This window comes from Sus scrofa, chromosome 4 (assembly GCF_054392235.1).
Source record: "Sus scrofa isolate SSC_HxYL_T2T_F1_AM1 chromosome 4, Sscrofa_HxYL_maternal_Yorkshire_Landrace_v2.0, whole genome shotgun sequence".
Taxonomy (NCBI): Eukaryota; Metazoa; Chordata; class Mammalia; order Artiodactyla; family Suidae; genus Sus; species Sus scrofa.
The window spans coordinates 98,803,871-98,828,208 of record NC_139386.1 but is presented as its reverse complement, the minus strand read 5'-3'; the positions used below and the strand labels follow the sequence as shown (position 1 = coordinate 98,828,208).

At 43.1% G+C, this 24,338-nt stretch overlaps 1 protein-coding gene across 14 annotated transcripts in view; it reads right to left on the bottom strand.

The window, feature by feature from the left end:
• The window catches only part of GON4L (gon-4 like), an 84,089-nt gene that overhangs the window by 16,526 nt on the left and 43,225 nt on the right, over nt 1–24,338 (bottom strand). For 13 of the 14 annotated variants that reach the window (XR_014844077.1, XR_014844075.1, XR_014844076.1 and 10 more), the window contains 8 exons: nt 20,896–20,936; nt 20,199–20,302; nt 15,389–15,587; nt 14,775–14,861; nt 13,426–13,597; nt 11,279–11,423; nt 9,342–9,492; nt 527–643 (listed from right to left, as the gene is read on the bottom strand). Coding sequence is in view for 10 of the 14 variants with exons in the window: in XM_021089700.2 (XP_020945359.2) it covers nt 527–643; nt 9,342–9,492; nt 11,279–11,423; nt 13,426–13,597; nt 14,775–14,861; nt 15,389–15,587; nt 20,199–20,302; nt 20,896–20,936 (1,016 nt within the window). In the remaining 4 variants the exon portion in view is untranslated. Of the gene's footprint in view, nt 1–526; nt 644–9,341; nt 9,493–11,278; nt 11,424–13,425; nt 13,598–14,774; nt 14,862–15,388; nt 16,057–16,617; nt 16,702–20,198; nt 20,303–20,895; nt 20,937–24,338 lie in introns of those variants that run through there. The other variant, XM_085022744.1, reaches the window with a different exon arrangement.

Sequence of the window (24,338 nt, the reverse complement as noted above, 5' to 3'; positions counted from 1 at the left end):
CCACGCCCGTGGCATGCTAAAGATACCAGGCTGGGAATCGAACCCAAGCCACAGTAATGACAAGGCAGGATCCTTAACTGCTCGGCTACCAGGGAACTCCTTTAACCACTTTTTTTTTTTTTTCTTTTTTTGGTCTTTTTAGGGCCACACCCACGGCATATGGAAGTTCCCAGGCTAGGGGTCGAATCAGAGCTGTAGCTGCCAGCCTACACCACAGCCACAGCAACGTAGGATGCTTAATGCACTGAGTGAGGCCAGGGATCAAACCTAAGTCCTCATGGATGCTAGCTGAGTTTGTTACTGCTAAGCCACAACAGGAACTACTTTAACCACTATTTTTAAAACATTACAGAATCACCTACAGGGAAGATGGAGAAGTAGGAGAAGAGAGGTGACTGAGGAAGATTTCTTAAATCCTAGTTCTACAACTAAAGCATCAGAGGAAAGGTTTAAAGTAGCCTTGACGTTTCTGCCAAGTCTCTAGTGACCTTCTGCTTCGGACGTATTTCAAGGAGGAGGGCAGTACCTTTAACCAGAAAGGAAGCCGGTGTTCTTCCCTCTCTACAGGTGGCTTCCACTGATGTGGCTGGATCTCTTCACAGCACTTCATTAAGATGGGCAGCTGTTTGGTCTTCTTATAAAACTGAGTATGAAGAAATAAAGCATGAGTCACAGTCCTTCCAGAAACACTGCCGTGTCAGGCTGGGGAGGGTGGTGGGCAGCCGTTTGAGACAGACACACACACATATCCACATAGACATATATATGAACAGCGTATGCTGAAGGCTTCTGCATTTCAAATTACACTCATCTCTAATGAATAAAAATTTTACAATTACTCAAAATTTTCTGATGCGCTCCATTCTGGTCACCAGGAAGTGAAAAGTTTAGGTCACAGAGAGAAGGAAGCAGAGGATGAGAGTCATTTAAAATTTGCTCCTGGAGTTCCCATTGTGGCTCAGTGCTTAACGAATCTGACTGGGAACCATGAGGTTGTGGGTTCAATCCCTGGTCTTGCTCAGTGGGTTGAGGATCCAGTGTTGCCGTGAGCTGTGGTGTAGGTTGTACACACGGCTTGGATCCTGCATCGCTGTGGCTGTGGTGTAGGCCGGCGGCTACAGCTCTGATTAGACCCCTAGCCTGGGAATGTCCGTATGCTGTGGGAGTGGCCCTAGAAAAAGCAAAAAGACCAAAATAAATAAATAAATAAACCAAGGCACTCTCTCAAAAAAATAAAAAATAAAAAAAATTTGCTCCTGCCTAGCAGCTGCAATCAAAGTACCTTAACCCTCATCCTGGCCACATGGAAGCTTCCTTTTAAGCAAATAATGGTGCGGAGGACATAAGAAGGGAAGGGAAAGAAGAACAGAAGGGCTGAGACAGTTCAGTTTTAAGAGTAAATGAAGAGGGGAACTGAACTTAACACTGAGAGCAAGTATCAGGCTCTGGGCTACAAGCTGAGCATATGAGTAAGAGAAACAACTCCTGCTCTCAAGGAACTCAAAGACCAGTGAGAAAGACAGTCAAGTAGAAATGTCAATAATGACATTCTATGTACTTTTTTAAGTAGAAAGATGTGCACACACACAAAGGACACACAACTCACTTAAAGAACTAAAGATTTTTCTGGAGCAGGTACAACTACAGATGAATCTTTTTTGTTGTTGTTGTTACTTTTTAGGGCCACACCCAAGCATGTGGAGGTTCCCAGGCTAGGGGTCAAATTGGAGCTACAGCTACCGGCCTATGCCACAGACACAGCAATGCAGGATCCAAGCCGCATCTGCGACCTACACCACAGCTCACGGCAATGCCAGATCCTTACCCACTGAGTTGAGGCCGGGGATCAAACCCGAAACCTAATGGTCCTAGTCAGATTCGTTTCCACTGCACCAGGACAGGAACTCCTATAAATGAATCTTTTTTTTTTTTTTTTTTTTTTTTTGTCTTTTGTCTTTTTGTCTGTTGTTGTTGTTGTTGCTGTTGTTGCTATTTCTTGGGCCGCTCCCGCGGCATATGGAGGTTCCCAGGCTAGGGGTTGAATCGGAGCTGTAGCCACCAGCCTACGCCAGAGCCACAGCAACGCGAGATCCGAGCCGCGTCTGCGACCTACACCACAGCTCACGGCAACGCCGGATCGTTAACCCACTGAGCAAGGCCAGGGACCGAACCCGCAACCTCATGGTTCCTAGTCGGATTCGTTAACCACTGCGCCACGACGGGAACTCCTATAAATGAATCTTAATGAAACAGTTTGCTACATGAGGCAGGGGAGGGCAGAACACATGTTCAAAATTCTTAATGTGCTGAAGGAACCACAAATAGACCAGTCTGGCTACAATTAAAGGAATGTGGAGACACTTCAGCAGACAAGTCAGAGGTAGGCAGGATAGGCCTTCTGTGCCATACCAAGCAGTCTGAACTCTATGCTGAAGGATTAGATAAAGCTGGCTACGGCGCCCATCTGTGAAGGAGAGAATAAATGGAGCCAGAATCAGAAACACCAGTTAGAAAGCTACTGCATTAATGCAGATGTACCAACGGCCTGCACTAAGGCAATGGGCAAGAGAGTAGGAAATAGAATAAGAAAACCGAGGACTTGCTGACAGACAGACATATGGGGAGTGATCGAGCAGGAGGAGTTGAGGGTATCTCCCAGGTTTATGGATTGAGGAAATGGCTAGACAAGAATGTCATATGCTGGGGCCACGCCTGCAGCATATGGAGATTCCCAGGCTAGAGGCTGAATCAGAGCTTCATCTGCCAGCCTACACCACGGCCAAATCCACGCCAGATCTGAGCTGCATCCACAACCTATGCCACAGCTTATGGCAACAACAGATCCTTTACCCACTCAGCAAGGCCAAGGTTCGAACCTGCGTCCTCAGCGACACTATGTCGGGTTCTTAACCCCCCTGAGCCAAAACAGGAACTCCTGAATATATTTCTTTCTTTGACGACATTTGGGTTTTGTAAAAAATCACCAGGACGTATACATGTGTATGAATTTTTAGATTTTATTTGATTCCCATGATATATTTGTCTATCATCACAACCTTACCACATTGTCTTGACTACTGTGACTTTTAGTGCGTCTTACAATGAGATGGCATAATTGTTCTAGCTTATTCTTTGATTTTAAAATTGTTTTGACTATTCCAGGTCCTTTTATACCTGTGAATCAATTTTAGAATGAGCTTATTAATTTTCACTGCTGTGACTTTTAAGTAAGATTGCTTGAATCTGTCGTTCAAATTTGGGGAGGATGCATTATCGTAATACCAATGCTTCAAGTTTATAAACTTGAACTCGTAATACTGTGTATTTCTCTCCAATTAGTCTCCTGGAATATCTCTCTGTAATGCTGTGTAGTTTTTAGTATAATGATCATGAACTTTTTAAGTTAAATTTTTTTCAATTAAGTTTAATTTTCCATTTGTTGTTACTATATAGAAATACAATTGATTTGATATAATAAACTTACACCCCATGGGGGAAAAAAAAAAGAATGTCATATGCAAAGAACAGATCGAAGAAGGGATAAGTTGGTGGGGAGGGGGGTTAGCTGGGGGCAGTGGCAACAACTGGAGGGTACAGAGGGAGATACAGTTCAGCTTGAGGCTTGAGTGAGGCAACTGCACTGAGAATTCCTTTAAACAGGCAACTTCCCTAAGCAGGAGCTCAGGAGAGAAATCTGGAACAAAGATACAGATTTAAAATCATAAAAAAACATATAATACCAAAAATCATGAATCTGGTGGGACTACACATTGTGAATTGACTGTGGAACACTGCCATTTAAGGGCAGAGCAGGGGAAGAAGAGTTCAGGAAGGAGCAGCCTGAGGTAAGTGTCCTCGAACCACAGGAGATCAGAGCACAGGAGTTTGAAGAAGGAACGTATGGACTACAACAGCAACCAAAAAGTTAAATGGGAGAAGGGTGGAAAAGTATCCACTGGATAACCACTGGGGAAACATTCCAGGATCTTCATGGGTACAATATCCACATTTTCATAGGTTAAGGAGTTAAAGGGGTAACTTACTATTAAAAGAAGCAGATTGGACATGTTCATTTGGCTGTGTTCCCTCTTTTTTTTTTTTTTGTCTTTTTGCTATTTCTTGGGCCGCTCCCTCAGCATATGGAGGTTCCCAGGCTAGGGGTCGAATCGGAGCTGTAGCCACCGGCCTACGCCAGAGCCACAGCAACTCAGGATCCGAGCCGCGTCTGCAACCTACACCACAGCTCACAGCAACACCGGATCCTTAACCCCCTGAGCAAGGGTAGGGACCGAACCCGCAACCTCATGGTTCCTAGTCGGATTTGCGCCACGACGGGAACTCCTGTGTTCCCTCTTGAAACCCCATGAAAAGAACAGAAAGGTTATGTTTGTGTTTTTGTTTGTTTGTTTTGGTCATGGCATGTAGTGGCCTCATGTGGGATTTCAGTTCCTAACCAGGGACTGAATCTGGGCAACAGTGGTGAAAGAGCTGAATCCTAACCACTAGACCACCTGGGAATTTTTGAAAGGTAAAAGCCTACAAGGAGAGAGAGAATGGGAGAGATGGTAAAGGTAACACAATTTTCAAAGCTAAAAAGCAGATGGATGAATGGTAACTGACAGAGGAGAATCATGAAAATCAAATTCTATTTGGAGAAAGGTCAAGGGCCAACTGAATTTATGCCAAAGGCTGGCAAAAGGATAAGCTACCAGATACTTCCAGAAGTGGAGGTAAACCTGAATTAAAAACAAGTCAAGGATGGAGTTCCCGTTGTGGCTCAGCAGGTTAAGAACACAACATGGTATCCATGGGATGCAGGTTTGATCCCTGGCCTCACTCAGTGCATTAAGGTTCCAGTGTTGCTGCAGGCTGCGGCATAGTTCAAAAATGAGGCTCAGATCTGACATTGCTGTGGCTCTGGCCTAGGCCGGCAGCTACAGCTCCAACTCAACCCCTAGCCTGGGAACTTCCATATGCCATGGGTGTGCCCCTAAAAAGCAAGTCAAGGAGTTCCTGTGGTGGCGCAGCAGAAACAAATCTGACTAGAAACCATGAGGTTGCGGGTTCAATCCCTGGCCTCGCTCAGTGGGTTAAGGATCCGGTGTTGCCATGAGCTGTGGTGTAGGTTGAAGACGCAGCTCGGATCCCGAGTGGCTGTGGCGTGGGCCGGTGGTTACAGCTCCGATCAGACCCCTAGCCTGAGAACCTCCATATGCCCCAGGTGCAGCCCTAGAAGACAAAAAGACAAAAAAAAATAAAAAGTTAAAAACAAATAAATAAATAAAAACAAGTCAAGATGAGGAGGACAGGTTTTGAATCTGTTGAAAAGGCAATTGGACCCCAAACGCCACCTGTTGTTTGACGGAGCCAGCTTCTCCCCCTACCCTGGCAGAAGCATTGTGAAAAAAATGGTCTCTGAAACAAGGCTGTGGGGTATAGTTGAGGGAAGGCGTACTATGCCAATCAGATATAGAAAACTCCAGCCTCCTTCTTCTCCGGCTTTCCCACATTCCCTCTTCCATCTGCTATTCAATGAACAAAAACAAAAAATAGCTGCAGGTAAATTAATGAAACTAGAACACACCCTCGTACCATGCCCAAAAATAAACTCAAAATGGCTTATTAAAGACTTAAACATAAGACATGATACCATCAAATATCTGAAAGAGAACATAGGCAAAACATTCTCAAAATAAATCTTACAAATGTTTGCTTAGGTCAGTCTCTTAAGGCAATAGAAATAAAAGCAAAAATTAAACCAAAGGGACCTAATCAAACTCACAAGCTTTTGCACAGCAAAGGAAACCATAAACAAACAAAAAAGACAACCTATGGAACGGGAGAAAATAGTTGCCAAAGATGTAAACAACAAGGGCTTAACTCCAAAATATGCAAACAACTCATACAACTCAACAGCCAAAAAGCAAACAATCCAACCGAAAAATGAGCAGAAGACCTAAACAGACATTTCTCCAGAAAAGACATATGGATGGCCAACAGGCCCATGAAAAATGCTCAGCATCACTAATTATTAGAAAAATGCAAGTAAAAACTACAATGAGGTACCACCTCACACTAGTCAGAATGGCCATCATTAACAAGTCAACAAATTAACAAATGCTGGAGAGGGTGTGGAGAAAAGGGAACCCTCCTACACTGTTGGTGGGAATGTAAATTTGTACAACCACTATGGAGAACAGTATGGAAGTACCTCAGAAAACTAAATATAGAACTACCATATGAGGAGTTCCCGTCGTGGCGCAGTGGTTAACGAATCCGACTAGGAACCATGAGGTTGCGGGTTCGGTCCCTGCCCTTGCTCAGTGGGTTAACGATCCGGCGTTGCCGTGAGCTGTGGTGTAGGTTGCAGATGCGGCTCGGATCCCGCGTTGCTGTGGCTCTGGCGTAGGCCGGTGGCTACAGCTCCGATTCAACCCCTAGCCTGGGAACCTCCATATGCCGCGGGAGCGGCCCAAGAAATAGCAGCAACAACAACAACAACAACAAAAGACAAAAGACAAAAAAAAAAAAAAAAAAAAAAGAACTACCATATGATTGAGCAATCCCACTCCTGGGCATACAGCCAGACTAAACTTTCATTCCAAAAGATACATGCATCCTATGTTCATTGCAGCACTATTCACAATAGCCAAGACATGGAAAACAACGTAAATGTCCATCGACAGATGAATGGATTAAGAAGATATGGCACATATATACAATGGAATATTAGCCATAAAAAAAAACAAAATAATGCCATCTCTCAGCAACATGGGTGAAATTAGAGATTCTCATACTAAGTGAAGTCAGGCAGAAAGAGAAAGACAAATACCATACAGTATCACTTATACGTGGAATCTAAAATATGGCACAAATCTAAAATCTACAAAACAGAAACAAAGTCACAGACATAGAAACAGACCTATGGTGGCCAAGGAGGAAGGGAGAGGAAGTAGGATGGACAGAGTTTGGGGTTGCAAACTATTATATTTAGAATGGATAAGCAATGATGTCCTACTGTACAGCACAGGGAATTATATCCAACCTCTTATGATAGAACATGATGGAAAAGAATATTAAAAAAGAATGTATATCTGTACAAATGAGTCACTTGCTGTATAGCAGAAGCTGGCACAATACTGTAAATCAACTATAATTTTTAAAATGTTTTATAAAAGAGAGAATAGAACAGAATAGAAAGCCCAGAATTAAACCCACGCACCTACAGCCAACTCATCTATGACAAAGGAGGCAAGGATACACAATGGAGAAAGGACAGCTTGTTCAATAAGTGGTGCTGGGAAAACTGGACAGCCACATGGAGAAGAATGAAATTAGAACACTCCCTAACACCATACACAAGAATAAACTCAGAATGGATTAAAGACTTAGATATAAGACCAGACACTATAAAACTCTTAGAGGAAAACATAGGCCAAACACACTCTGACATAAACGACAGCAACATCTTCTCAGATTCACCTCTTAGAGTATTGACTATAAAAACAAAAATAAACAAATGGGACCTAATCAAACTTAAAAGTTTCTTCACAGCAAAGGAAACCCTAAACAACACGAAAAGACAACCCACAGAATGGGAGACAATCTTTGCAAGTGAATCAACCGACAAGGGATTAATCTCCAAAATTTATAAACACCTTCTGCAGCTCCATACCAAAAAAACAAACAACCCCATCCAAAAATGGGCTGAAGATCTAAACAGACAGTCCTCCAAAGAAGACATACAGATGGCCAAAAAACACATGAAAAGATGTTCAACATCACTCATCATTACAGAAATGCAAATCAAAACCACTCTGAGGTACCGCCTTACACCAGCCAGAATGGCCATCATCCAAAAGTCTACAAACAATAAGTGCTGGAGAGGGGCTGGGGAAAAGGAACCCTAGTACACTGTTGGTGGGATTGTAAATTGGTGCAACCACTGTGGAAAGCAGTATGGAGATTCCCCAGAAAACTAAAAACAGAACTACCATTTGATCCAGCAACCCCACTCCTGGGCATCTATCCAGAGAAAATCACGACTCGCAAAGACATGAGTACTGTGATGTTCACTGCAGCACTATTTACAATAGCCAACACATGGAAACAACCTAAATGTCCATCGACACAGGAGTGAATCCAGAAGATTTGGTACATGTACACAATGGAATATTACTCAGACATTTAAAAGGAATGAAATACTGGCATTTTTAGCAACATGGATGGACATAGAAATTATCATCTAAGTGAAGTCAGCCATACAATGAGACACCAACATCCAGTACTTTCACTGACATGTGGAATCTGAAAAAAGGACAGACTGAACTTCTTTGTAGAACAGATGCTGACTCACAGACATTGAAAAACTTATGGTCTCCAGAGGAGAGAGTTTGGGGGATGGGGGATGTGCTTGGGTTATGGGATGGAAATCCTGTGAAATTAGATTGTGATGATCATTATACAACTACAGATGTGATAAATTCATTTGAGTAATAAAAAAATAATAATAATATAAAAGTAAATAAATAAATAAATAAAAATAAAGAAGAAAGAATGGGGAGTTCCCGTTGTGGCACAGCAGAAATGAATCCGACTAGTATCCATGAGGATGTGGGTTCAACCCCTGGCCTTGCTCAGTGGGTCAGGATTCCAGTGTTGCTGTAGTGTAGGCTGCACAAGTGGCTCGGATCCCAAGTTGCTGTGGCTGTGGCTGTGGTGTAGGCCGGCAGCTGTAGCTCTGATTCGACCCCTAGCCTGGGAACTTCCATATGCCTCGGGTGTGGCCCTAAAAAAGAAAAAAAAGAGAGAGAGAATGAATGGCTAAAGGGAAAAAGATTCAAGGAGTATTATATTTATTTTTTTGCTTTTTAGAGCCGCACCTGTGGCATATGGACGTTCCCAGGCTAGGACTCAAGTCAGAGCTACACCTGCCGGCCTACGCCACAGCCACAGCAACTGAGATTCAGGCCATCTGTGACCTAAACCACAGCTCATGGCAATGCCAGATCCTCAACCCACTGAGCAAGGCTGGAGATTAAACCCACATCCTCATGGATACTAGTTGGGTTTGTTACTGCTGAGTCACAATGGGAACTCCTCAAGAAGTATTTTAAAATTTGAACAAACTTTTTTTTTGGAGGAGTAATATCCATAACAGAAAATGATACTCCAGAGAAAAATACTGGATCACTGTCCTTTGAAAGGCAAGAGGACAATTAACCTAGTGCACAGGTGGGAGGAACTAGCCTTAGGTAAAAGGCTATTCGTTGAGACTAAGAAGGAAAAGGATGGGCTGCCCACAGGCGAGATCTCTGGTAGATCATGCAGGGAGTGCTTACTTTAATGATGTTGTCAGGAGCTCTGCTCAAGTTGAGGTTCTTGATTCGCACTGTCAGCTGGCGGGCAGTCTTGCAAGTGAGAAGGTACTTGCTGATTAGAGGCTTAGGAAACTTAGTCCCTTCAAAGTGCTTCAGTCCTAAAGCCAACAAACTGAGAAAGGGGCAATAACATGCAATCTCAAATCACAATCCCTCTGCGATTCTCAATTCACAGTCCCCTCCCAAACTAACTCCACATTCTACAATCCACTTATTCTTTTTCTTTTTTTTTTTATAGCCACACCTGCGGCACATGGAGGTTCCTGGGCTAGGGGTTGAATTGGAGCTGCAGGTGAGGTTTACACCACAGCCACAGCAACACAGAATCTGAGTCGCATCTGTGACCTACACCACGGCTCACAGCAACAACAGATCCTTAACCCACTGAGCAAGGACAGGGATCGAACCTTCGACCTCAGGGATACTACCTCAGGTTCATTAACCACTGAATCACGAAGGGAACTCCCAAAATGTTCATAAGCTTTACCAAATAATCTCACTGTTGAAAATTCCCCAAGAGATAAAAACTTAAAGGATTTTCAAAAGCTCTATGCTCTGTGACCTTGGTGAAGCCTCACTTACAACAGTTAAATGGTGGGGAGGGAGTGGTAAATAAAAGGACTATCACAGGGCCATTAATATTGCTTTAGAAGAGGAGTTCCCACATGGCTCAGCTGGTTAAGAATCCAGTGCTGTCACTGCAGGGGCTAGGGCCAATACCATGGCATGGGTTCAGTCCCCAGCCTGCTAATTTCCATATACCACAAGCACGGCCAAAAAGAAAACAAAAAACCAGAGTTCCCGACATGGCACAGCCGAAACAAATCTGACTAAGAACCAGATTTGCGGGTTTGATCCCTGGCTTCGCTCAGTGGGTTAAAAATCAGGTGTTGCCATGAGCTGTGGTGTAGGTTGCAGACGCGGCTCGGATCTGGCGCTGCTGTGGCTCTAGCATAGGCCAGCAGCTACAGCTCTGATTCAACCCCTAGCCTGGGAACCTCCATATGCTACAGGTGCGGCCCTAAAAAGAAAAAGGGGGGGAAAAAAAAAAGCAAATATTGCTTTAGAAGTCAATATACAGAAACCCAGGGGCAAACAAAAATGAAAACAACAACAACAACAACAACAAAACAGGAAGTTCCCTAGTGGCTCAGTGGGTTAAGGATCTGGCATAGCTACTGGGTCACTGCTGTGCCGTGGGTTCAATCCCTGGCCTGGGAACCTCTGAGTAATGTGGGAGTGGCAAAAAAAAAAAAAAAAAAAGTAAAACGAAATTATGCTTAAACTGCCAACAATTATAGAAGAAAAGGAAAAAGAAAAATCATTATCTTGGGGTGGTTAGAATAATGGATAAAAAACTTGTTTTCCTTTGAAAACTTGCCTCCAACAGTATTATGAAACTAGTTTTTATAATAAATAAAGACAAAAAAAATTACACCTTTCAAAAATGTGTATGTCGGAGTTCCCGTCGTGGCTCAGTGGTTGACGAATCCGACTGGGAACCATGAGGTTGCGGGTTCCATCCCTGGCCTTGCTCAGTGGGTTAAGGATCCAGCGTTGCCGTGAGCTATGGTGTAGGTTGCAGATGCAGCTCGGATCCTGCGTTGCTGTGGCTCTGGTGTAGGCTGGTGGCTACAGCTCCGATTAGACCCCTAGCCTAGGAACCTCCATATGCCACGAGAGCGGCCCAAGAAATGGCAAAAAGACAAAAAAAAAAAAAAAATGTGTATGTCATTCCCTAAAAAGAGTAGTGTTTGGCACTGCCAGAACAAGCACACACTAGACAACTGTGCCCAGCTTCACTGCTTGTCTTTTGGTCTTTTGTGTCCATTCTTTATTATATAGGTTTTCTCCTTGGGCTAGTCTGTGATTTTGTTCCCCCTACAGTAAATCCTTACTTGTCCTCAGCCTTGGTGAAGAAAATCTTATCCTGGGGATTCTTTGCCTTCAGAGAACACACTGGAAGTAGCTCTGGATACATGAAAACCTTGCTTGTGGCTAGAATCCAAGCCACTTGCTTTGGCAAACAGGGAAATTCGTGGGCTGTAAGAAAAAAAAAAAATCCATGGTAAATGAAATTATAGAACAAAAGAGGACTTCACAAAAGCTTCCGATGCCATCTTGCATTTAAACAGAGCCACCACTGCCTAACTCAATGCCCTCCCACCGACAGCCACCAGCCAAAGTTTTCACACTCTCTCTCAGCCTGATACACACCTAACAGGAGTCCTATTCAAAGTTGATTCTCTTATTCTTTCCTAGTGGAACACGTAACACACTAAGGCACATAAATGCTTATAAAGCACCTGGTAATACCTGGCAGATAGTGTGTGCTCAAAAAATTTTTACCTCCTTCCCCCTTTAAATCCTTGAAAGATAAGCGACCTTCAACAATGCTCTTTCTTCCAGAATAAGATCCCAACTTCTTCTTTTTTTTTTTTGGTCTTTTTGCCTTTTCTAGGGCCACTCCCACAGCATATGGAGGATCCCAGGCTAGGGGTCCAATCGGAGCTGTAGCCACCGGCCTACACCAGAGCCACAGCAACGTGGGATCCAAGCCGCATCTGCAACTTACACCACAGCTCACAGCAATGCCAGATCCCCAACCCACTGAGCAAGGCCAGGGATGGAACCCACAACCTCATGGTTCCCAATCGGATTCATTAACCACTGCGCCACAACAGGAACTCCGTAAGATTCCAACTTCTTTAATCTCCCTCACAAATCTGGTATTCCAGATTTTAATTTATTTGATTCTTACTTAGCTTTCATTAAGTTCTCTCAGATTCCTCCTGAGGTTGGGAACAAAAAAACCATAAAAAGAATGAGACAATTCCATCTCATTCATTTCTGTCTTGCTGTCTAACCCTCTCAATTCCAGGCATTGCCAGAGATAAGCACTACTATAGCCCTATTTCTCCTTCTGTAAATGTTATTTTTATATTCCCAGAAGAAAAACACAGGACACCATATGTGTAAGTTACTACTGTAGTTGGGTGTTGAATTAGGTTTTCATTATCAATATACAACTAATAGTTTGAGATCGGTGTCTATGATATAATGCACTTAAATTCAAGTGTATTCAACTTAACTGTAAAAGTTAGAGATTTCAACTCAAATCCAAAGACAAACCTGAATCTGGAGCAAAACACTGACTGACTTGCTAAACCAAGAACAAATCAGAAGTAAACATCTGGTTTAAAGGAATAGCAAATATTTTCTCAAAAACTACTAAAGCAAAGAAAGGCAGAAACCAAATCTGAAAATTTCTTTTTTTTTTTTTTTTTTTTTTTTTTTTTTGTCCTTTTTGCCTTTTCTGGGGCCGCTCCCATGGCATATGGAGATTCCCAGGCTAGGGGTCTAATCAGAGCTGTAGCCACTGGCCTACGCCACAGCCACAGCAATGCAGGATCCAAGCCATGTCTGCGACCTACACCGCAGCTCACGGCAACGCCAGATCCTTAACCCACTGAGCAAGGGCAGGGATCAAACCCGCAACCTCATGGTTCCTAGTCGGATTCGTTAACCACTGAGCCACGACGGGAACTCCTGAAAATTTCTTTAAAACACTGAACATGGCAAACGTACAATATCTCTAATTTGTTCCTAACTCCCAAATCAACATGTCACTCAAAATGGAGACACCACTACAATCACTATGGGAAACAAAACAATTTTGAGAAGAGAGCAAAAGCCTAAACCCAACCCAACTTTGCTACCTGAGTCCTGTCTCTATCAGACAGCAACTGGTCTTGACCGGACTTCTGATATTGACCCTCATATCTATTTAAGTCCAGTTCTTAACACTGGGTCCCACTATCGCTACTCCCCCAAAACCCTGTCCTGGCCACTGCTCTCTCCCTTACTTCAGTCCAAGTATTATTACCTAATTCTAGAACGAAGACAATGAGCACAAAGGGAGGATAAAAGAGAGAAGAAATTACAAACATCCTGTCTCCACCATCCCCAGGAAACTTATCTGTGGGATAAGATTCCCATCTCTAATTGTAAGTAAGAACTTAAAGTGGACACGTCTGTCCCCTACCAGTCTTCTTGACAGTTTTTCGAGGACTCCAGTCAACGCTGACATGTGTGTTGAAGTCTTCAATGAGCTGCATGGCTCCCATCAGGTTACAGGGTTGGAACAAGGTCTGAAACTTTGGGTTGAACTGATGATGAAGAGCAATGGAGCTTTGAGCAAAGGTCCCCAACTCTTTCTAGGAAAACAGGACACAAAGGAAGTCTAAATTCCAGACAATTAATATCGGTAGCTCCTAGCCTTTGAGTGAAAAACTGTCCTTCCTACAGCAGGATAAAAACAGGTAAAAATCATCATGAAGTTCTTTCATAATTGACATATTCCACTGACACTGCTGTTTGGCTGAGTCCTCAGATATTCGGGGATTCGAGTATACTAGTTCGTTCTTGTTCTATTCTCAGCCTGAGTGTTCCTCAGCCTTTTGGATGTATAGTCTAGCTTCCCAGCTGGAATTAAAATTCTCAAGACTGAGAGCCATTACTTAAAAAATTTTTTTTTTCTTTTAAGGGCCGTACCCACGGCATATGGAAGTTCAACCCCCCAGGCTAGGGGTTGAATTGGAGCTGCAGCTGCTGGCCTACGCCACAGCCACAGCAATGGGGAATCCAAGCTGTGTCTGCAACCTAGGCCGCAGCTTGCAGCAATGCTGGATCCTTAATCCACTGAGTGAGGCCAGGGATCAAACCCGCATCCTCACAGCTACCAGTCAGGTTCTTAAACCACAGAACCACAATGGGAACTCCTGTTGTTGTTTCTTTGAATAACACCTAGAACAAAGTACTTCTCATGATCCTCTGAACATGAGAAGAGGGAAATAAACCCTGTTGACTATGCAGGAAGACTCAAGACAACTAGCCAACATATTACTCAAACTCCAAAGAGACTTATCCAAGAGGCAAAGAACATCCTCATTACCTACCCCAAAATTTAGAAGCAATTTTAATAGGATTTTAAAAACTAAAAATAAAACCCCTTCCTCCAAAATACTTCAAAAATGCCATAAGCAAAATTAATTTTACATACAAAATACTGATACTGAGTTTCATAAATGCTTAATGAATTCAATAAAAAGAAGAGAAGTACCAAAACCCTAAGATGGGTGGATCTAAAGGTGAGGAAGAGAACCCAAGAGAAAAGAGGAACCAATCGTCTTAAGAAAACTGAATATACTCTCTGTCCTTTCATGGGAATCAGTGACTTATGCTCCCTCAGCAAACACAGGAAGTCATATGAAGAATTACCAAAACACACAGAGGAGAACAGATGTAGCTTATGATGGGTGAATATCTGTGAAAAATGACTTTCCAATTAATTCATATGCAATTCTTCAGAGTTAGGGATATTTGAAACCTTACAAGAAATATCCTGGTGGTACTGGCCTCCGAACTGAGATTGGGGTTGGAGGTGGCGAGAAGGTGAATTTGCGTCAATAGCTGAACATGCTGGGGAGGGAAAGAAAATAATATAGTGACATGTTATGATGGTGTCATTGCAGGAACCCAGAAGACCTTATTATCAAGATGTTAGCGACTCTATCACACGTTTTGCTTTCTAGAGAGACTATGAGAACAACACAATACGTTGGTATGAATTTTTTTTCTCAGATGTGTCCCCCTTGAGCAAAGTGACGGAACCAGAGGAAGTTTAATCTCAAGCCAGAGCGACTGAGAGGAGAAAGAAAAAAAATGACTCTGGCAGCAAGGCTGTTAATTCAGAAGGGATTACTCAAGATTCTTTGAACTCGATCACCCTGAATACCATCAGGGTCCTTAGGTTCATTCTTACCTGAGCCATGAGGACACGAACATGACGACCTGTCAAGGCCCTAAGTGATGTGAAGATCCTGTTGTCCTGTGGTTTCAATGGTTATCAAGACACCTATTTCTGACTTTTACGAAGCTGCTAATTTTTGGCTTCGGAGGCAGGCCAAGGGCTGATCCAATATTAACATGACCAAGAAGAATCTTACCTGCTGCATCTGCTGCTGGAGTCTCCTCCTCTGTGCTGGGTCTAGAATCAGAGTCTGATGAACTTTCTCACTCTGGGGCTTAACCCTCTCGACCTCCTGTTGCTGTTTGGCTGAAGACTTCTTCATCTTCAACTGTTCAAGTAGCTCCTTCACTGTGCGATGTTGCTCATTTAGCAAGTTGGCTAGTGGTTCCTCAAATCTATCCCCAACAAAGAGATGACTGGATTTGAACATTTTCTGAGTCCATAACACACCTAATCCCTTCTAATGGTGGGCTGAGAGAGTCTTGGCAATTTCCGCCTACTACTAATCCCTAAATCTCACTGGAGCCAATATGCAAACTCCTAGCCTATCCAAATCCTCTCCCAAAGCTGTTATGTAGATTCAAATAAAACGCTTCTGAATTGTCTTCTGCTCATTCTTCTAGTCAGTCCTCTAAGTAATAGAAAAATGAAGGGGAAATTAAACAAAAATCTAGGAGTTGGGAAATACCTAGATAACAAAGCCGTCAAGGAGCTAATGGAAACGCATCATTTTTGCATCACACTGATATCCACATTAATCTGGGATTTGTTCTTTTTTTTTTTTTTTTTTTTTTTTTGCCATTTCTTGGGCCGCTCCTGCGGCATATGGAGATTCCCAGGCTAGGGGTCCAATTGGAGCTGCAGCTGCCAGCCTACACCAGAGCCACAGCAATGCGGGATCCAAGCCGCATCTGTGACCTACACCACAGGTCATGGCAACGCCAGATCGTTAACCCACTGAGCAAGGGCAGGGATCGAACCCACAACCTCATGGTTCCTAGTCGGATTCGTTAACCACTGCACCACGACGGGAACTCCTGGGATTTGTTCTTAATGGTGATACAGAATCTTCTCAAAGCACATCATTTGTTCTCTAATCTACCTACTGCTCCCATCTCAGGTCTAGCTTCTTCCATTCTCCGACTCCTATTCATTCAGGCTGCCCCGCCTTCCTTTCTTAAAAAGTCAGACTCTATGGCCGTTCCCTTGCGGCACAGCAGGTTAAGGATTAGGTACTGTTGAGAGTTCCCATTGTGGCACAGTGGAAATGAATCCAACTAGTATCCATGAGGATTTGGGTTTGATCCCTGGCCTCGCTCTTCAGATCAGGGAACTGGCATTGCCGTGAGCTGTGGTGTAGGTCTCAGACGCAGCTCAGATCCCGAGTTGCTGTGGCTGTGGCATAAACACAAAGCTATAGGCAGCTGTAATTCTGATGCAACCCCTAGCCTAAGAACTTCCATATGCTGTGGGCTTGGCCCTTAAAAAAAAAAAAAAAAAAAAAAAAAAGGATTAGAGGTTGCCACTGCAGTGGCTTGGGTCCCTGGCCCAAGAACTTCTCATGCTGTGGGCACAGCCAAAGACTCTAGCATTAAGCAAGAAATAGATATACTAAAATACATGGTAGTTTAGATGAACTGTGAGAGGTTGGTTCAAGTATTACACTACTAATCTCCACAAAAGTATCTTCTTTTAGCCCTCTAAATTCCTCTTCCAGGTTTTCTAACCCTAGCCTCACACCCATACCTCCTGAGAGAGAGTGACTATGTCCAGAGCTGGAGTAAGAATCCAAATACCCAGCATGGGAGTTCCCATCGTGGCTCAGTAGTTAACAAACCCAACTAGTATCCATGAGGATGTGGGTTCGGTCCCTGGCCTCGCTCAGTGGGTTAAGGATCAAGCACTGCCATGAGCTATGGTGAGGTCACAGATGTGGCTCGGATCCCGAGTTACTGTGGCAGTGGCATAGGCCGGCAGCTACAGCTCGAATTTGACCCCTGGCCTGGGAACCTCCATATGCCACAAGTGGAGCCCTAAAAAGACAAAAAAAAACAAAAACAAAAAAACAAATACCCAGCATGCTAGTTCTGAGGTAGAGGCAGAACAAGACACTTAAGTGATCAGGCAAGAGCTAATACTCTATGCAATCAGGATAAGACCTGCTCAAGTAGCTATCACTAGTGGATTATCACATTTCAAGAAATCCTCTAGAGTGTGGCAATAGTTATGTGATAATAACTTTTCTTAACAGCTTCTAGGGATAAAGATTATGTTTCCTTTTATAGTATTTACCGCAAGTACAGGCAGGCACAGGGTGAAAACATAAAGACATGAGACTGTTCTATGTATGATTTTACTGAACTGAAAACTCTAGATTATCTGAACTACTAGCAGAGAAACAGAAGAATAGAAGCATTAAAAAGGAAAATAATGCAAAAAAATGCCTGCCCTTTATTTATTTATTTTTGGTATGCCCGTGGCATACAGACGTTCCTGGGCCAGGGATCAAGCAAATTCCACAGCTGCAACCAGAGCCACAGCAGTGATAATGCTAGATCCTTAACCCACTGAACCACAAGGGAACTCAAACCTGCATCTGATTTTAAGGAGTATTAACTGGATAGTTGATGAGGCAAGCACAGGTAACTCACTTTCCCAATGATACATTTTTTTAACATGCCCATGGCAAGGGAAAGTTCCCAGGCTAGGGATCAAACCCGTACCATAGCAGCAACCCACGCCGCAGCAGTGAAAACACCAAATCCTTAACCTGCTGCACCACAAGGGAATTCCCTCCATTATATTTTATTTAGTCAAAGATTAAGATAGGTTTGCATTTCCAGCTGAAAAAGAAGCAGGAGCAGCCCAAGCAGATCAACTGAGTACCAAAAAGTAACTGAATTTGAACAAGGATTTTTAAGTAGGTATATAATTCTCAAAATTTCAAAATTCAAACACAGAGTTAATTAGTGGAACTGAAATATGTTTACAGACTAAATCCCATGACAATAGGTTCCCAGGTTCTATTCTGGTACACGAGAATATTTTTTCTGTGAAATAAGTGGGCCAAGAGAGTTCCCTGGTGGTCTAGAGGTTAGGACTTGGCACATTCATTACTGGGCCCGTGTTCAATCTCTGATCTGGGAACTGAGATCTTACATCAAGCTGCTGCACGCCGTAGCAAAAAAAAAAAAAAGTGAGTCAAATACAGACATATTGAAAATGTTCTCAAAAATATAAGGTGAGTTCCTGCTATGGCACAGTGGTTTAGGAATCTGACTGTAGCAGCCTGGGTCGCTGTGGAGGTGGGGGTTCAACCCCATGGGCCCAGCACAGAGGGTTGAAGGATCCAGCATTGCTGCAGCTGTGGCTCAGATTCAATCCCTGGCCCAGGAACGTCCATGTGTCCCAGGCGCAGCCATTTAAAAAAAAAGGTAAATGTGTGACGCGAGGTAAGTAGAAGTATTAATTAACTCAATGGGGGGAATCCTTTTACAAGGCATACCTATATCAAATCATCATGGTGTATGCTTTCAGTACTTTACAACTTTATTTGTCAACTATACCTCAACAAAACTAGAGGAGAAATAAAGGAACTCTTGAGATTTCTGTTGTAGTTACACTGCGGTATCTATTGTAATGGAGTACAACTGATACTTACAGCTTTTACCATTGGTTAGTATACTTTGTCTTTTTCACTAAACTGCAAGTTTCCTGAAGGTCTAGCTTTCAGGTGGGTCCAAAGCTCTCTATTAATGCTGTTAATTTAAAACATGGGACTAGGAGTTCCCATTGTGGTGCAGGGGAAACAAATCGGACTAGTATCCATGAGGACGCAGGTTCGATCCCCGGCCTCGCTCAGTGGGTTGAGGACCCAGCGTTGCCGTGAACTGTTGTGTAGGTCACAGATGTGGCTCAGATCCCGCGTGGCTGTGGCTGTGGTGTAAGCTGGCAGGTGTAGCTCTGATTCAACCCCTAGCCTAGGAATCTCCATATGCCCCAAGTGGCCCTAAAAAGAAAAAAAAAAACAAAAACAGGACTAATTAGCGTCTATAAGTCTTAAGTTTTACTTTGTTCTCCACCAATGGCACAAACCTTACCCTGACATCAGCCAGTCATCTAATGATGGTAAGTTGCTCCTCAGAAGGGGTAACAATAAAGTACAGATGACTATGCACATTCATCACAAAAACGGGGGGGGGGGGGGGGGCGGGTAGGGGAATAAAGCCTCTACCTTCTGGGTGGGGCAAGAGAAGTGTCAATGTACATGAAGCTGGCAGTATATGTGTTAAAAAGACTCCAGGGCATTACTGTAAGTGCTTCATGGTTTGCTTAATTAACACTTTGATGACTAACAAACTTTCATTAACATTTACCAAATGTGGAGTTCCCCTTGTGGCACAGTGGTTAATGAACCTGACTAGGAACCATGTTGTTTCGGGTTTGATCCCTGGCCTCGCTCAGTGGGTTAAGGATCCGGCGTTGCTGTGAGCTGTGGTGTAGGTCATAGACATGGCTCAGATCCCACATTGCTGTGGCTCTGGTGTAGGCCAGCGACTACAGCTCCGATTAGACCCCTAGCCTGGGAGCCTCCATATGCCATGAATGCGGCCCCAGAAAAGATGAAAAGACAAAAAAAAAAAAAAATTTACTAAATGTTAACAGAAGGACAAAAGAGACATACTGGATATTACAATTTAGGGGAGTTTCTGTGGCTGGCCACATAGAGTCCTACACACCTCTCCAGCACCACTCACCTGGAGAAGCTGCCATGATTGCCAGCTACTGCTTTTTCTCCTTTCCCAAACAGATACAGCTTGGTCTATAGCTGCACTGCCCCATAATAAGGAGACTTACTTGCCTGACATCTAACACCCTCACAGGGCTCTGCATCCTTCTGTCAGTCACGGCAGGTAGTGAGGGATGGGAAACTGTTAATCAAAATTTCTGAAAAACCTTTTCAGACATACACTTTGGTTCCATCCTAAATTTCAAGGCTAGCCTACCGTAGGGCTTGAGGGGTGTTAAAGTTAGGCCGGGGCTCAGCTACACGTTCCTCCTCCTCCGGGCCGTCATCTTCCATGTTGGAGAACCCCATCTCATCTTGAAACTGAGAGCAAAGGAAAAGAAGGATTTTCCTGGACAATGGGGATGTAAAAGTCACTCCAGCAATGAGAAGGGAAAGCAAAGACTAGAGTTTACAGGACTTTAATAATGCTGGCACACAGAAAGAGCCTGTATCAGAACACCACACTTCAAGGTTCGCACCTACCCCACATGAGATGACTATTGTGCCAAGAAAAAAGTTCCTCCATCAGCCAACTTGTAATGTGAGGATGGGGTATGGATAATTCAAAATGATCAGAATATCTTCCAAGAGATAAATTTATGAGAACGGTAATATTTGTGTTCAGAATAATCTAAAATTAGTTTGCAGACTTTAAGGATACACCATTATAATTGTTGAAGAGGACAACCAAAAGCTCGCAAGGAAAATTTTACTAATAACCTACACATGGATAAGCAAATTTTATAAGTTAGCAAAATTCTCCTGCCACTATATTCTCTCCTGGGTGGACTGAAAGGGGAATGGGCTTGGTCAGACCCGCCTTCTGCAGCGAGAGGCCTTGAGACCAAAGGGCAGAACTTGCTGGAGAGTCCACTTTTACTATCCCGAGTTCTCACTCAGAGATCATTACTCACAGTTTCGAACAGCTCTTCCATCAGTTCATTCACTTCCTTTTCTGCAAAAAAAGCCAAACAGTATGATGTTGGCACAAGTCTGTTTCAATTTGCAATAGGTGGAATCCCAAAAACACAATCAAAGTTGTTTTCAGTGAGGCATCTGACAATATCCTCATATCTATCCATCACTTATTCATTCATTCAAAAACATTTATAAATTGAACACCAACTCTATGGCTCAATTCCTGTTCTAGAGGCATGGATACAAGATCAAACTTTAATGAAGTTTAATTCTAGTGGAAGACATACAAAAATATAAGCTAGGTGGTTTGATAATAAGACAAATTCAGAGTTTATTGGCTGCTCTTACTGAACGGAGTCAAGAGAGACGTCTTCAGTAGTGTATCACAGGACCCTATCTTTGGACCTGAACTATTCCGCAATCCCATGAACAATCTAGAACCCCCGGAAAACACACTTATCAAATCTGTAAATGATGTAAAGCTGAAAGGGATTGCCAGACCAACTGACAACAGATTAAAAATTCTAGGTTTTCTCAAAATAATTGGATAAAACATAATGAGGATAAATTTAAAGTTTTACATTTAGGATTTTCAAAAATCAGCTTCAGTGCACAAAAGGGTGACATGGTTCAAAAAACAATTAATTTGAAAAGGATCTCAATGCTCTGGTTGACCTTAAGCTCAGTATGACACGGTGCTTCCAGAATAGTGCTCATAACCAAGAAGGCAAGCAAAGCACTGAATCAGAGTATCAGACTCTGTCTAGAGGAGTGTGATCATCTTCTATAAAAGCCCTTTTAAGGAGGGCGTTAAAAATCTAAAATCCAAATGCTGGTGAGGGTGTGGAGCAACTGGAACTCTAAAAAGAATGTAAAATCAAAAGCCACTTTAGGAAAAGATCTGGAAATTTCTCAGAAAACTAAGTATACATCTACCTTATGGCCAATGATTCCATCCCTAGATGGCTGCCGCAAGAGAAATGAAACATTCGTCCATTAAACCTTGCATAAGAAAGGGCAGAGCTATCTTCATTCTGGGTAGCCAGAAATCAGAACAGAAAGAACCCAAGTGTCCATCAACACCTGGGGACTGATGAAAAATTTTAAATTTGGTATATTTATATAGAGGAATCCTACTCAGCAATAAAAAGGAAGAGATTAATGATACAAGCAACATGCATGAATCTCAAAAACATCATGCTAATGGAGCTCCTGCCATGGCACAACAGGTTGGTGGCATCTTGCAAGTGCTAGGATGCAGGTTCCATCCCCAGTCCGAGACAGCAGGTTAAGGATCCAGCATTGCCAAAGCTGTGCTTAGGTCAAGACTGTGGCTTGGATCTGATCCCTAGCCCAGAAGCAGAAACAAATGTGACTAGGAAACATGAGGTTTTGGGTTCGATCCCTGGCCTCACTCGGTGGGTTAAGGCTGACAGCTGTGGCTCCAATTCAACCCCTAGCCCGGGAACTTCCACATGCCACAGGTGTGGCCGTTAAAAAAAAAAAAAAAATTATCTCCTAGTTTTTGTTTATGACCACAGAACTCTGACTTAGAAAGGAAGACCCTTCACTCAGGCATCGCAGAAAAGTTCACTATTTGATTGGCAAATATTGCCAGCCCCATGCAAAACACTTGCTCTAAGGCAATAATCAATACAAATCTCATAAGAAGCTCACAGTCCAGGGGAGAAGACATATATAAATAAGCAATTATGAGAGAAATGAGTATTAAAAAGGACATATAAAACAGTATGCAGTACAACTCCATAAGATCAACCTTAACTGAGGAGGATCACTAAGAAATTACAGTTGACCTTTGAACAAAATGGAATTGAACTGTAAGTGGGGTCCACTGACATGCAGATTTTTTCAATGAACATATTGGAAATTTCGGGGGGATATCTGCAACAATGTGAAAAAAATCCTCAAACCCCAAAGCCTAGAAATACCAAAAAAATTAAGAAAAAGCGGAGTTCCCATCATGGTTCAGTGATAACGAACCCAACTAGTATCCAAGAGGACACAGGTTCAATCCCTGGCCTTGCTCAGTGGGTTAAAGATGTGGTGTTGCCGTGAGCTATGGGGCAGGTAGAAGACGCAGCTCAGATCCAGCGTTGCTGTGGCTGTGGTGTAGGCCAGCAGCTGTAGCTCTGATTCGACCCCTAGCCTGGGAACCTCCACATGCCGCAGGTGCACATGGAAAGAAAGGCACACCTACAGACTCTAATATGATTTGAGAAAAAGCAAAGTCACAACTTAAAGCAAAAGAAAGGTGAAGAATCTAAGGCTGGAGAACTGAATGCCAGCAAACGATGGTTTGAGAATTTTAGCAAGAGGTTTGGCTTAAAAACTGTCAAACTAACAGAAGAAGCAGCCTCCACTAACGCAGGGGTAGCAGATGAGCTCCCAGACAACATGAAGAAAATCACTGAGGAGAAAAGATAGCTGCCTGAACAGGTTTTTAGTTGCAGATGAAAGTGCCCAATTTGAGGGGGGGGGGGGGGTAAATAAAACCAAAAACACCACAAAGGACATTTATTAATAAGGAGGAGAAGTGATCACCAGGATTTAAGGCAGGAAGGGATAGCTAACTCTATTGTTTTGTGCAAATGCAATCAGGTTTATGATCGGGACTGCCGTTATCTATAAAGCTGCTAACCCCCAAACCCTGAAGGGAAAAGATAAGCATGAGCTGCCAGTCAAAAAGAAGGCCCCTTTTCTGGAATGGTTCCTTTGATACCGTGTCCCTGAAGTCAGGAAATACCTTGCCAGTAAGGGGATTGCCTTTGAAAGTTTTTTTGATATTGGACAAGGACCCTGGGCCACCAAGAACACCATAAGTTCAACACCAGAGGCATCTAAGTGGTCTACTTGCCTCCAAACACAGCATCTCTAATTCAGCCTCTAGATCAGGAGGTCATAAGAACCTTTAAGACTTCTGTAACACACACGGTACTCAACACTACAGAAAAGACCTTGATAGCCATCACATAAGTCTGGTGGGAGGATTACATCACTGAAGATGCCTTCATTGTTAAAGAAAAGTTCATGAAAGCCATCACGCCTGAAACAATGAATTCCTGCTGAAGAAAACTGTTCAGATGTCCTGCCTAACTTCACAGGATTTATGAAAGAGCCAGTCAAGGAAAATCATGAGATTGTGAATACGGTCCAAAAAAAAAAAAAAAAGGATGGGGTAAAGGGTTTCAAGATATGGATCTTGGAGAAATTTCAAGAGCTAACAGAGGAATTAACAGAAGATGACTTGATGGAGATGAACGCTTCCAAACCAGTGCCAGATGAGAAGGAAGAAGACGTAGAAGAAGCTGTTCCAGAAAACAAACTGACAGCAGACAATCTGGCAGAAGGGGTCTGATTATTCAAGACTGCTTTTGACTTCTTTTATATGGACTCTTTTATGATATGGACACTGAAACTA